Genomic DNA, 14,055 nt, shown 5'->3' with positions numbered 1-14,055 from the left:
GTCAGGGTGCAGAATATTGCTGTTCTGACTATACTCTGGTAAGTTTACAATCATTCCCTTACATGAGACTATTCAGCTTAATATAACGTAGCCTCATCATTTGGTCTAATGTGTATATGTTTTGTTTTTTTTTCCAACGTATTGTACAACGCTATTTATCTATTAACAGTAATGTGTTTAATTTTCTTTGACTTTATCATTATAAAGTCATACTATTCCAACTGCATTTCTTTTTCCAATGCTAATTTTAAATTATCTCCATACACTTGTATTCTAAATACAACTGTAGAGGTCACTATTTTCCCGCTGTTTTGCATTTCTTCACTATTAAGTATAGTATTAAGTATTAAGTAAGCAGCATAGCAGACTTAATAGCTTACTATTAAGTCTACTATGCTGCTACAAATTTCATGTAGTTATAACCACATTAGCAATATAACTACATTACAAATTTCATGTAGTTATATTGCTAATGTGGTTGAAGTTTGCATGCATTCATCTACTTTACTGAATATGTGCATGTCATCCCTCCACCTTTTTCAGTCTGTTACGTATATATTTTTTAGGCGCCTCCGTAGCCAGGTGGGCAGGAGCAGCAGTGCATAGCACACGCTTCTTGATTAGACCGGGGTTCGAGCCCATGACCACTAAATATGGAGGATGTGGAAAGGTCAGAGAATGACCACCGCATATCCCCTGAGCAATATGGCCTTAGTTGCTAATGCTCCTAAAAACCAAATAACAAACAAACATATATATTTTTCCTGCAAGCTTGTTTCCGCTGCGCATTTCTTGAAATTTCCAGGTATCATTCACTTTCACTTTCTTATTATACTTTCAGTTTTGTTTTAGATTCATTCCTGACATGTTTCGACACATTTTTCATTTTAATACAAGCATTTGGTATTAGCTCCCTTTTATACTAATGCTTACAAATGCCAGAGCCCTTACTATAAGGTTAGATTTCGCAACCCCAGCAAGCTTAGTGTTATTTGATAACTTTTTCTTTGTTTTTTATCTTTCTGCTCTCTTTTTTTTACTGTACTTCCCATTCGTAAAACTATTAGTGTACACAAATAAAAACGTTCCTACTGTCCTAATTCTGTTGCTATTTTTTGTCTTTACTTATTTAAAATACTCCTTTTCCCCTTCCCCATCCTCAATTTAATACCTCACCCTATACCATGTGCTTATCCCAAATTTAATTAAATCATTTAAATCCTATCTATACATAATTAAATCTTACACTAAATTCTACATATTTATATTAAACCATATTTATTCTAACTTGATCCTTATTTTCACCTAAATAAATTATACTGCGTTGGGACTACCTTGTCCATACTGTATTAGAATGTGCTAATTTCATTTTTGTTGCTTTTTGGCCTATCACTTTTCTTCTACTACTATGGACAAGTATAAAAATGCAGTTCCTGATACATGGTCAGGTGTAGTCCCCTGATGAAGTACCTGATCATGTATCACTATTTATTTATTTCAGCTTACATCAGATCAAGCATATTTGCCTTACCTATATTCGACCATTTTCTAAATATGTTTTCCCCCATATCTGATGACAGCTATAACACTATCATTTTATTTTCATTTTCAACTTATTTACATTTTTTATTTTTATTTTATTAGTATTTTGATGTACTAATTTTACTTTACAGTTCTTCAGCCCATAATTCTATTAATTCATCTTAACCTTTAGGGTATTAGCATTCTTTGACCTTTCACAAATCTACTACACTTCTTTTTCTACTTTCCATTCCCTTCTAGTTACTGGCACTTTGTGTAACTTTCACATCTATTTATGCATACTTTATTCAATATATTAATACAAACTTATATATACTCTTGCATCCTTTAAGGCTGCTTTGCACTTTTAGGTGCATCAGTCATACCTGATTTATTAACTTTTTTTTGCATTGAAACCATTTCATTAACAGAATACCTCTTCATCATATGTAATTTTTTATCTATATAATATCGGTGTAAATACACCATAGTTAACCCATATATTTGAGCTACATTTGTAGCGTAGAAGGCATCGTTTTAATTTTATCTCATAATGTGGTTGCCTTCACAACAAGATAGGTAGTAGAGAAGGCTACTGTTGTTTATTTTCAGCGGTACCACCACCCAGACGATCGTTTCGAAGCTATTTGGCTTCGTCATCAGTGGGCGGGCAGGTACCCAAGTAATACAATAAGCCATCTCAGTTGCAAAGTTATATCCACATTATGGCAGATGCCAAAAGGGTGTGGTGGTAATGTATTTGGAAAATTAAATGCACTAGGCATAATCCTTATGGGTTTTGAAAATTAACTATATAATATCGGTGTAAATACACCATAGTAAACCCATATATTTGAGCTACATTTGTAGTGTAGAAGGCATCGTTTTAATTTTATCTCATAATGTGGTTGCCTTCACAACAAGATAGCTACTATTGAATTACTTCAACTAAATAACGCTTCTCTAGTAGAGAAGGCTACTGTTATTTATTTTCAGCGGTGCCACCACCCGGTATTTTTTTATACATTTCCTTTAAGAGGTTACATTAATATGCATTTGTCTATGTACAGGGTGTCTCAAAAATATTGGGAGGTAGGTAACATCTAAAGAAACGTGAATCGCATAGGAACCCATAACCAAACTGCTAGCTTGGGGGGAGACAAAGACCAATAGATTGACAGTAGCCACTGGCAGAGGTGAAAGAGATTCTTGCACTGCTTCTATTAGAATGAGCAGAAGCCTGAAAAACAAGCTGCATGGTATTTCAGAGACTGCTGGGAGCCATTGCGGTACAAGTAAACACATCGGTTGTGTTAGGGTAGCTAAGAATAGAAACAGGTGCAGGTATACTTGTGTGTACACCAATGCTAGGAGTTTAGTAAATAAATTTGATGAATTTGAGGTATTGCTCAAAACATCAAAGGCAGATATTGTTGGGATATCAGAGACGTGGTGTCACACAGATATAAGGGATGCAGAACTGCAATTTGGGGAGTACAACGTCTACAGAAAGGATAGACAGGATAGGAAGGGGGGAGGGGTTATGCTATTAGTTAAGAAACACATAAAAACCAAGGAAGTGAAGCCAGTCGACATCGCTGGACAGTGCAGTGTGGAGTCAGTTTGGTGTGACATAAGCATTGGGAGATCAAAATAGGAGTGTGCTATAGGCCTAATGACTCTGATGAGTATAATAAGGAACTGTACAGGGAAATAGAGTGGGCCAGTAAATCAGAGAGTCTTATAATGGGAGATTTTAATTTCCCAGATATTGACTGGAATTTGGGGGCTGGTTACTCACGCACTAGCAGGGCTTTTGTGGATTTATTGGATGATTGTTTTCTACATCAGCATGTTCGGGAGGCAACTAGAGGGAGTAATACTGATTTGATATGATTAGTAATGATTTGATTATCAGCAGTGATTCTTCATGCATTAAGAATCTGCAGATAAATGAACCACTAGGTGGCAGTGATCACAGTGTGCTGAAGTGGGATTTACTCAAAGAGGTAACTACCATTAGGGGTAAAGGGAAGGGTTATTGCTTCCGTAAAGGCGACTACGATGGACTGAGACAGTATTTAAATTCTATACAGCGGGACCAACTGATGATATTACCAACAGCAAATTCAAAATGGGAAGCATTCAAAGAACTTATCTTGGAAGCTACTAGGCTTTACATACCAACTAAGAAATATTGTTCAAGGTTTAGGCCAAAATGGATGTCAGATGAACTAATGAGGCATATGGCAGAGAAGAAAAATGCATGGGATACTTACAAATTAACACATGACACAGAAGCCTATGATAGATACAAGTTGATATGCAACCAAGTTACAAAGGAGGTTAGGCAGGCGAAGGCAGATTACGAGAAATCCTTGGCAAAGGATGCAAAGAAAAACAGCAAAGAGTTCTTTACTTATGTAAACTCTAGAAGGAAGGGGATGAATCAGATTGGTCCACTTGATATTGATGGGTCAACTGTTGATGATCCTGCTCAGGTAGCTAACAAACTAAATGAATATTTTGCATCGACATTCACACATGAGGAGTTATTCAGCAAGGGAAATGCCAGAGGTGTATTCAACTCTAGCAGTAAGCTACAGAATCTTGAAATAACTGGGAGTAAAGTGGAGGAGAAACTGTTGAAGATAAACACAAGAAAGGCACCCGGGGTGGATGGGATCTATCCAGTTATATTAAAGGAGGCAGCAAAGGAAGTAAGCAAACTCTTAGCTATAATTATGAGAGCTTCCTTGGACTCAGGGGAGGTACCCATAGACTGGAAATGTGCAAATGTGACCCCAATTCACAAAGGAGAATCAAAGGCTGACACAAGTAATTATAGACCTGTGAGCTTAACTTCTGTTCCAGGAAAATTAATGGAGGCACTGGTTAAAGAAGCACTGCAGGATCATTTAGACAAGATTTCAGTTATAGCTCAGACACAGCATGGTTTTGTTAAGGGGAAGTCTTGCCTGACCAACTTGATTGGATACTTTGATGCAGTCACAAAAGAACTGGATGCAGGGAATAACTTTGATATTATATACTTGGATCTTAGAAAGGCTTTTGATACTGTTGCACATGGAAGACTGCTACACAAATTGGAGCAGTGTGACATTGGAGGCAAATTGCTGCTATGAATAAAGGGGTGGTTGAGGGTAGAAGACAGAGAGTGGTAATCAATGGACACTGCGCATCGTGGACTGATGTTATTAGTGGAGTCCCTCAGGGCTCAGTGTTGGGTCCATTATTGTTTTCTGTATTTATAAATGATATTGATGATGGTATATCGGGCTTAATGTCCAAGTTTGCAGACGATACAAAGGTTGGCAGGGTTGTCAAGGACACTACTGACACTATGCTGCTGCAACAGGATCTGGAAAGGTTGAGCAGATGGGCTGAGAGGTGGCAAATGAAGTTTAACATTGACAAATGTAAAGTACTACACATGGGAAACAGCAACCCCAGAGCAACGTATCAACTCTGTGGTACTACACTGACAGTGGTAGAGAATGAAAGGGACTTGGGGGTGGTTGTGCAGGCAGATATGAAGTTCTCTGAGCAGTGCAGACGGGTGCAAGAGTAGCTCATGGAGTATTGTCAATTATATACAGGAATTTTTCCAGCAGGGATAAGGAGGTGATTATTCCATTGTATAAGGCGATGGTCAGGCCACACCTAGAGTACTGTATACAGGTCTCGAGGCTTCATTTCAAGAAGGATGTAGAGCTGCTGGAACGAGTACAGAGAAGGGCAACAAGATTAGTGAATGGAACAAAGGGGTGCTCTTACGAAGAAAGGCTTAAGTTTTGCAAATTACAGTGTCTGGAGACTAGGCACCAGCGAGGTGATCTGATAGAGGTGTATAAAGCCTTGAATGGTTTAAGCATGCTCAATGCTGATGGGATTCTTCCTCTAGCTCAGAAAAATCACCTGAGAGGGCATAAATTCAAATTGAGGAAAGACAGATGTAGGATAGACGTCCGGAAATTTGCCTTTAGCCAGCGGGTGGTTGGTTGGTGGAACAGACTTCCATCCCTTGTGGTGGAGGTTGATAGCCTAAATAAGTTTAAGGCTCAGCTGGACAGATATTTTGAAATAACAGAGGGGTGATGTGGAAGTGGGTTTTTTTTTTGGCTGATGCTGCATAAGCTTGCTTTCTTGCATCAAATGCCTCTACTAATGCTAATGCTAATGCTAATTCAAATTGAGGAAAGACAGATGTAGGATAGACGTGCTGAAATTTGCCTTTAGCCAGCGGGTGGTTGGTTGGTGGAACAGACTTCCATCCCTTGTGGTGGAGGTTGATAGCCTAAATAAGTTTAAGGCTCAGGTGGACAGGTATTTTGAATGAACTGAGGGGTGAAGTGGAAGTGGGTTTTTTTTTTTTTTGGCTGATGCTGCATAAGCTTGCTTTCTTGCATCAAATGCCTCTGCTAATGCTAATGCTAACGTCACCGTAAGTCAGTACACGGCGCTGTTCATCAGTTTGTGAGAGGGAAAATTTCTGGTTTACTCATTCGAGCAGTAGTCACCGCATGAAGAGCATGCATTGATATACGAACTGTGAGCTGGCAGACATGCACCTTGTGTGTGGATTAGCAGAGGGCCCACACGGTGTGCGCCCCCATGCGGCACAACATCGCTTTGCAATAAATGTGTGGGCAGGTATGGTCGGTGACTGCTTATTTGGTCCGTACCTGTTACCATCCCGCATGAACTCCGCTAAATATCAGATCTTTCTTGAACAAGTTCTACCAGGGTTACTTGAGGATGTTCCAGCAAATGTGAGATGCAACATTTGGTTTCAACATGATGGGGCGCCTGCCCATTATGGAAGGTGTGTTCGTGACCATTTGAACAGCCGTTTTGGGTGTCGATGGATTGGCCGTGGTGGACCCGGTTTCCTGGCCCCCACGCTCACCTGATTTATTGAGCCTTGATTTCTTTCTGTGGGGGGGCCCTCAAATCTGTCGTGTATGAATTGCCTGTGGAGACGGAAATGGATCTCGTCTGCGCTGCTGCTACTGTCAAAGAAACTCCAGGTGCGTTCGACCGTGTCTCCCAACCCATGCTCGGTGTGACGCATGCATCGGGTCTCATGGTGGAACCTTCAAGCATCTGTTGTAACATCATGAAATGCATCCATCTCGTACTGCATTGTTAATATTATGTCAAATAAATGTTTGCCACTAATTACTGTCTCGTGTCATTTCTGCTTGTGCCTCTGCTACTACTTTCCCTGTGACGTTTCCGGTTATGGTTTCCTATGCGATTCACATTCCTTTAGATGTTACCTACCTCCCCTAAACGTTTGTACCAATATTTTTGAGACACCCTGTATATATATATATATACGTCTGCTCACCTTTTCTGTCTGCTACATATATATCATAATAGAAACAGAGTTAAAATCTTAGGATCTATAGCATTAAGTACCATTTATATATTTTCATTTAATTTTATCTAATCTGCTTTTATTTTTCAGGCACTTTTTAATTTTTTCCACCGTAACTACACCTGACAAGTCAGCATCCCTACTCATACACCTATCTAATCTTTTTGTCTATATATATATATATATATATAGACAAAATATATATATATATATATAAAAAAAATATATATATATATTTTTTTTTTATATATTCATTCAGTAAGCATTTTGTCTATATATATATATAGACAAAATATATATATATATATATATATATATATATATTTATATATATATATATATATATATATATATATATTTATATAAATATATAAAAAAAATATATATATATATATATATATATAGACAAAAAGATTAGATAGGTGTATGAGTAGGGATGCTGACTTGTCAGGTGTAGTTACGGTGGAAAAAATTAAAAAGTGCCTGAAAAATAAAAGCAGATTAGATAAAATTAAATGAAAATATATAAATGGTACTTAATGCTATAGATCCTAAGATTTTAACTCTGTTTCTATTATGATATATATGTAGCAGACAGAAAAAGTGAGCAGACGTATACATCATAGCCGACCTGACAGAGACCAAAAAGAAAAGGAATAAAAAACTAAACAAATATAATAATAAATAAAATTAAAATGTAAAATTAAGCTGAAATTAATACCAATTAAAGAAAAAATTGAATGAACAGTAAGCAGTATTCATTCAGTAAGCATTGAATGAATTTTAACAAAGAAAGTGTAATTTAAAGACGAAAGGATATAGTCAAAATATGACAACTTACTGACGAGCCTGACAGGGACTGTGAAATGGACTGAGAGAAGTGACCACAACAGGTTGTATAAGAGACCAAAGAGGTCAGCCGAAAGTTCCAAAAAATTTATCTTGATATTTGCTTTTTACTTTTAATTTTAATCAGATTTGTTTAAATTTACCTATGGCTGCTTGCTATTTTATTCAATTTTCATTTATTGGAATTAACTTTATCTTTATTTTTGCTTTTAAACCAAAAAGAACAGCAATTAATTTATTGCTGTTCTTTTTGGTCTCTTTCCGGTCAGCTATGATATATACATTAGCTTGCTTTTTCCATTTACCATTCCATTAATTAATATTCAAAATAGATATTTTTCCTTAGGAGGAACAAAAAATGTTATTAGATCATAAATGAGATGGGTTGAACTACTGCTGAGAGAGAGGGAGAGGTATTGGGGAATGTGTGGCATTCAATTCTTGAACAGACAAGAAGCTCTTGTAATTTACATTTTCATTGTACTGATAATATACTTATTTTTATTCTAAACTCAAAAGAGATATTGATACTTTTAGATTTAATTTAAAACTAGTGCCTTAATTTTTTAATTTGAATTTTATATTGCATAATATGCACTAGGAAAACAGATGTAGTACATTATCTTGTTGAAACTGGAGCAAATGTTAACATTCGGGCACATAATGAGTGTACAGCATTGGATCTAGCTTACTTATTAGGTATGTAATATTAAAGATTTTGAATTTCCTAATTCATATGAATGTGAACTTTTTAAACTGCTTTTCACTAAATGCTTTTATTGAAGTTTTATAGTTATCATGATTTAGTTATTAAAAAAATTCACAAAATGGAAAATTCCTAGTAATTGAGAGTTTTGACATGTAATTTTTATTGATAATCGAAAACAAAAAAAAAAAAAAAAAAATGTGTGCATATACATATCTTTCTACTTTTACAATTTGTTTATAAAATTTAATTTTGGGTGTAACCTCCATGAACAAGCACACTGTGGGTGACCATCCAGGTATGAACCAATGTAAGCAGGGTTCGAGGTGTGGCACCCACATCACATGGAGGAATTCTGCCCCTCTGTGTTACCAGGCAATACTAGTTGGTAGATGACTCTCATCGACTGGTGCAATACCACTACTTTGCTTATTGGAGGCTTGAAGTGGTGGAACCCATGTTTAGTCTCCAGAGCTAGGTTCCGGTCAACCCTTCCCCATCTCTTCCATCATGCAGTATGACCAAAGACTTTTGAGGTTAAGATGAACATCATGGCGAGATCCAATCTTCCTTACATTTTGAGGGTACAGCTCTAAAACAGTGTTCACAGGCCGGCCACTAGTTAGTACACCGGACCGAACCTATTGGTACTCTTTAGGAGGCTTCCGGATTAGCTAGTGTATAATCTTGCTACCTCTACTCTGCCAGATAGTGACTGGAGGGAGTCCGAGTAGTGTGTATGCGGGGGGGGGGGGGCATTGTCAAGGCCACATTATGTCAAGGATCTGGGCATATTCTTGCCATGTATACGCCATATCCAAAAATTTCATTACTTCATACAGCATGTCTCCCCCCCTTCTTTTTCTTACTATTGAATACACCATGAATTGTCAAACTAATACAGTAAGCTTATCTGCGAAAAGATCTAAATCTCCCAAACACTTCCTGGTTCATTTCACAAATATACGTGGTCTCAATTCTAATCTCAATTATGTCCATTTCCACTTGCAGTCTGCCAAACTTTTCTGACAGAATCTCAGTTATCATTTAATTCAACTACTGCTCATCTCAGTTGCCCAAATTATTCACTGTATGATTCCTTTCGCCTCAAAGGTGGTACTTGTGCATATGTTCATTCCGATATTCCCTGTCAGAGAATTTGTAATTTGGAATCTCCTCTCTTTGATCTTCTCTGGCTTAAAATCTCTCTACCTCATTGTGTCAAATTCATCTGTTGTCTCTACCGTTCTCCCAACTCCACAGTTGCACAGTTGCTATGTGATACAGCTTAGCTTGGTCTTAAATTCTGCAGCCCAGCTAGAAATAGCAGGCAGTGTGGTTGTTCATGAAAAATTATAGTATTAAAATCATTCTTTATTGAACAGCTCTCGTAAATTATACACATTTCTTTCTGTAACTAATTTTGTGCTTATTTAACAACCATACTTATATATAAACTTACATACTTAATAAATAAATTAATTAATATTAACAGCATTGTTAATTAATAGACAAATTTTAATAGTTAACCCATTTGATCTATAAATTATTACTTATAGATGAAATGTTATAATATAAAATAACCAAAAAATAAAAAAATAATAAACAATAACAATAATAAATAGTTCTAAATAATTCGTTAGAGTAACCTTAATCGTTGAATATATAATCATTCATATAAATTCATATAAATACAGCTTAACAATTTAACTCTATCTTAATGTCTGAACCTGACACCAAGACATAAGTGTATAATAAGGACAGCAGTTCACATATGGTGTTTATTATTTTATTTTATTTTTATATTTTGGTTATTTATTAATATTTTATTTATGAATAGGCTTCAAGTAGTCAGGAGTATGAGTGCAGTAGCACATGCTCTCTGAGTGAGTGTTTGTTTGTTTGTTTGTTATTTGGTTTTTAAGAGCATTAGCAACTAAGGCCATATTGCTCCGGGATATGCGGTGGTCATTCTCTGACCTTTCCACATCCTCCGTATTTGGTGGTGACAGGCTCGAACCCCGGTCTAATCAAGAAGCGTGTGCTATGCACTGCTGCTCCTTCCCACCTGGCTACAGAGGCGCCTCCTCTGAGTGGACCTAGGTTCAAGCCTGTGACTGCTAAATACAATTAACATTTGTATTGATTGATTTATAGTAAACTCCACTGACCTGGTGGTCATGCCGGAGTATAAACAAGAATATTAATTAACTATTAAAATTTACCTAATAATTAACAATGGATTTATGCTGTTTTTTATTTAATAATATTAATTAAATTCATCTATCATTTATCTAAATTAAATAAGCTTATATGTAAGATTTTGTTAAGTAAGCTCAAAATTAATTAAAGAAAGAACTTTATAAGTTAATTTTCTACATTTACTTGTTCTATCTTTATAGTCATTGAAGAAGTGGTACAGAAAGTACTACAAAATGCATGAAAACAACAAAGACCAACACTAAGGAAAACTCAGCAAAGGAGTTTTGTACCACCAGGACAGTGCACCTGCATCTGTCATTACCATTGCACTGCATGAGTGAAACTTTGAAATCCTGGACCATCCCCCATATTCACAGATCACAGGACTTTCACTCATTTCCTAATTTGCAAAAAATACATCGATGCATTGCGGAATTAGTGGCAAAAGTAATGACAGGTGCAGGTGCACCTGTCATTACTTTTGAAATGACATGTTTTGAAAAGTAACATGTTGCCAGACTCTTCAAATAAATCCTCTATACTCAATGCATGAACTTTTCAAATACCCTTCTGATTTCTAATCACCAATAATATATATATATATATATATTTTTTTTTTGCTATAATATGATTTTGATTTTCTATCCAGTAATTGCAATATAATGTTTAACGTTAAGCTTGTATAGCAAAATAATCTGTCAATGCACCATAAACAGTTTACCAAATTGCCATTGTAGTTTCAGTTTCCATTCCAGAACAACTTTGCATTATAGCATCAGTGAAGAAGAAGTCTTGTTGTTTACAGTTCCTTGGTTCATAAACTTTGCACATGGCAATGATAAGAAGAATAAAAAGGTTTTATTCTACCTTGGAGTCTTTTTTTTTTTTTTTTTTTTTTTTTTAGATTCTGTTCTTCAAGAAAACATAACATCATTTGAAACAGTCTTTTATAAAACAATATTCCATTGTACACAAGTAAATTTTCATTTACAACCTAGGTGATTATATAAGCTATTCATTGCAAAATGGGCTTTTAATAATAGTGATTATTACTGTAATATTCACTTGTGAGTATTTAACTTTTGGAACTTATTTAAATTCCACTTAAAACATATACTTTTAGGCTACTACCCTTCCTTTATAACTCCATGTTTTCTCACTTCTGTTTTTCAGTTTTTAAGGATTCTTTCTTTTATATTTTTTGTTGTTGCTTGCATTATGTGATGTGTTTTACACATTATCATACGTGTCAAGTTCAAGCTGATCGAAACGTTCTTTTGAGCAGTAATTGTGTAACTTAAACTGGTAATTATTAAAACTAGAAAAAACTTATAAATTATTTACACAAAATGATTTTATAACAGAATAATTTTATAATTTTCACATACATTGTAGAGAAATAAAACAAATTTTTAAGTTTACAATATAGGGTTCATGATAGGAAAAACGTCTCTAGAGCTTTAAAAGTTCTAACAGCAGACTTGAATTTCTACAATACAATACACTACAAGTTAAGAAGATTTCATTACAAAACCCAAGAGACTGGTTACAATTACATTTTTATCACTTTTACAGTTTAAACCCAGTACACTGTATACACTCTGTTAAAATAATACAATATAGTATCATTTTATAGTATGTCTCCTTTAGATGAAGGGAGTGGAGATGGACGGCTTTTAAGTTTTGAAGAGGTACTATTCATTTGTAATGAATACTTGTGAAAAATCCATAAAAGCTCCATTGACAAGACAGTAGCAAAAGCAGACTGTTTACTGTAAAAAAAAAGGTTGCCAAAATTTGGCTTCTTTTTTTGATAGTGAGACATTGTGATCTTCTTAACCAAGGGTTTCTGCTTTAGTCCCAAGGTAAGAAGTTCAGCTTTATCTTTTGAAAGGACTAAATCACTAACCATTCACATGACTGAATAGTATGTGAATGGTGTAATCAGTCTCGTGTTCATGTAATCAGTCTCATCTTAAAACCTCTAGTATTCTGATTCCAAACCTAACGTATTTGTAATCAGAATCTAAAGACCTCTCTATTACACATAATTTTTTTTTTCTGATAAAAAAATATTTGTTGATCTTTGTGTATTGGAGCTTTATCCACTTTTAAGCTGTGCAGTATTTCTGTTAGACTCTATACTACAACATTATCATGACAAATTCTATGGTGTTAGCACAATATCTTCCGCTCTGAAAGGAACTTTTTGCTCTGAAGATTGATACAAAGTATCTGTTCAATTCACCAGTGATATTTGCTCTGCTGGATTATCTAAATTTGTGCCATTTCGATTGAGTGAAGGGCCTGTCTTACTCTTTTCCTCTTTGCATTTATACATGTATAAATGCAAAGAGTATGTATAAATGTATAAATATATATAAATATATAAATATATTTATATAAGTAAAATTCCTCATCTCTATTCCTTCATCACATCATGCCAGCATTAGTTATCAATTGGTTAGATCACATGGAGAAATTGTATGCATTAACTTAGCAGCAGCTTCCAGCAGCCTTGAATCCAGCACACATTCAAGTAACCTAATTCTAAACATCAATAACTGCATCTTAACAACAGTTGAAGATGTTCTTGAAACATCCTAGAACACTTTGAGAGCAATTTGAAGATGTTCTAAGAACAAATATCAGCTTCACTTTGTTTTCTCGATAGTTCCAACCATCCTTCCTAATTCATCGCCCTCGTCGTCTGAAGACCTGCATTAAGAAAATTATGGATATCAGTGCTTAAAAAAGAACTAGATTGATGTGGTGACAAACTCTTCTCATAGTTAATTACTGAAACTACAAGTCAATCAATACCATCACAACACAATTCAAGGTGAACCATCAGGAGTTTCAACCTTAGAGAAGAAGGCATGCAGGGAGATGGGGAGAGAGATGACTCTGTATCAGTTACTAAAGCAGTCAAATGATCATTCATGGTTGTAGCCATCAACTACTCAGATTATATTTCTAAAGTTAGCCAACTCCTTGAAGAAAATGATTCATGTATCACAATAAACAGATTTATTACTTGAATTGAAGAATGTAGTAATAGTAGTAATCGAGGCATGTGATGTAGCATTACCCCAAAAAAAAAAAAAAAAAACATTTCACACATCCATTCCCTCTAAAAGTTTGTCCAGTTCCTCCTTGAATTTATTTAAGCTATCAACTTCCACAATGACAGATGGAAGTTTGTTCCAGCAATCAACTACCCACCCGCTGGCTAAAGGCAGATTTCCCCACATCTATTCTATAACTATCTTTTCTCAATTTGAATTTAGGCCACTGACTGGGCTAGCCAGGTGGGTAAAGTGCCTGCCTGGAAACCCAAAGGTCGCGTGTTCGAATTCTGCCTCGGGCTTGG

The 14,055-nt window shown here is 35.5% G+C and overlaps 1 protein-coding gene across 1 annotated transcript in view; it reads left to right on the top strand.

Annotated features, from left to right (window-relative positions):
- Positions 1 to 14,055, top strand: part of LOC150080675 (ankyrin repeat and SAM domain-containing protein 6-like) — a 270,192-nt gene that overhangs the window by 108,732 nt on the left and 147,405 nt on the right. The window contains exon 7 of the mRNA XM_090380780.1: positions 8,376 to 8,473. Coding sequence (XP_090236906.1) covers positions 8,376 to 8,473 — 98 coding nt within the window. The remainder of the gene's footprint in view (positions 1 to 8,375; positions 8,474 to 14,055) is intronic.

This window comes from Mastigoproctus giganteus, chromosome 9 (assembly GCF_048544385.1).
Source record: "Mastigoproctus giganteus isolate SK-2022 chromosome 9, ASM4854438v1, whole genome shotgun sequence".
Lineage (NCBI taxonomy): Eukaryota > Metazoa > Arthropoda > Arachnida > Uropygi > Thelyphonidae > Mastigoproctus > Mastigoproctus giganteus.
Note: the sequence above shows the minus strand (reverse complement) of the source record. Positions and strands in the feature narration are given on the sequence as shown.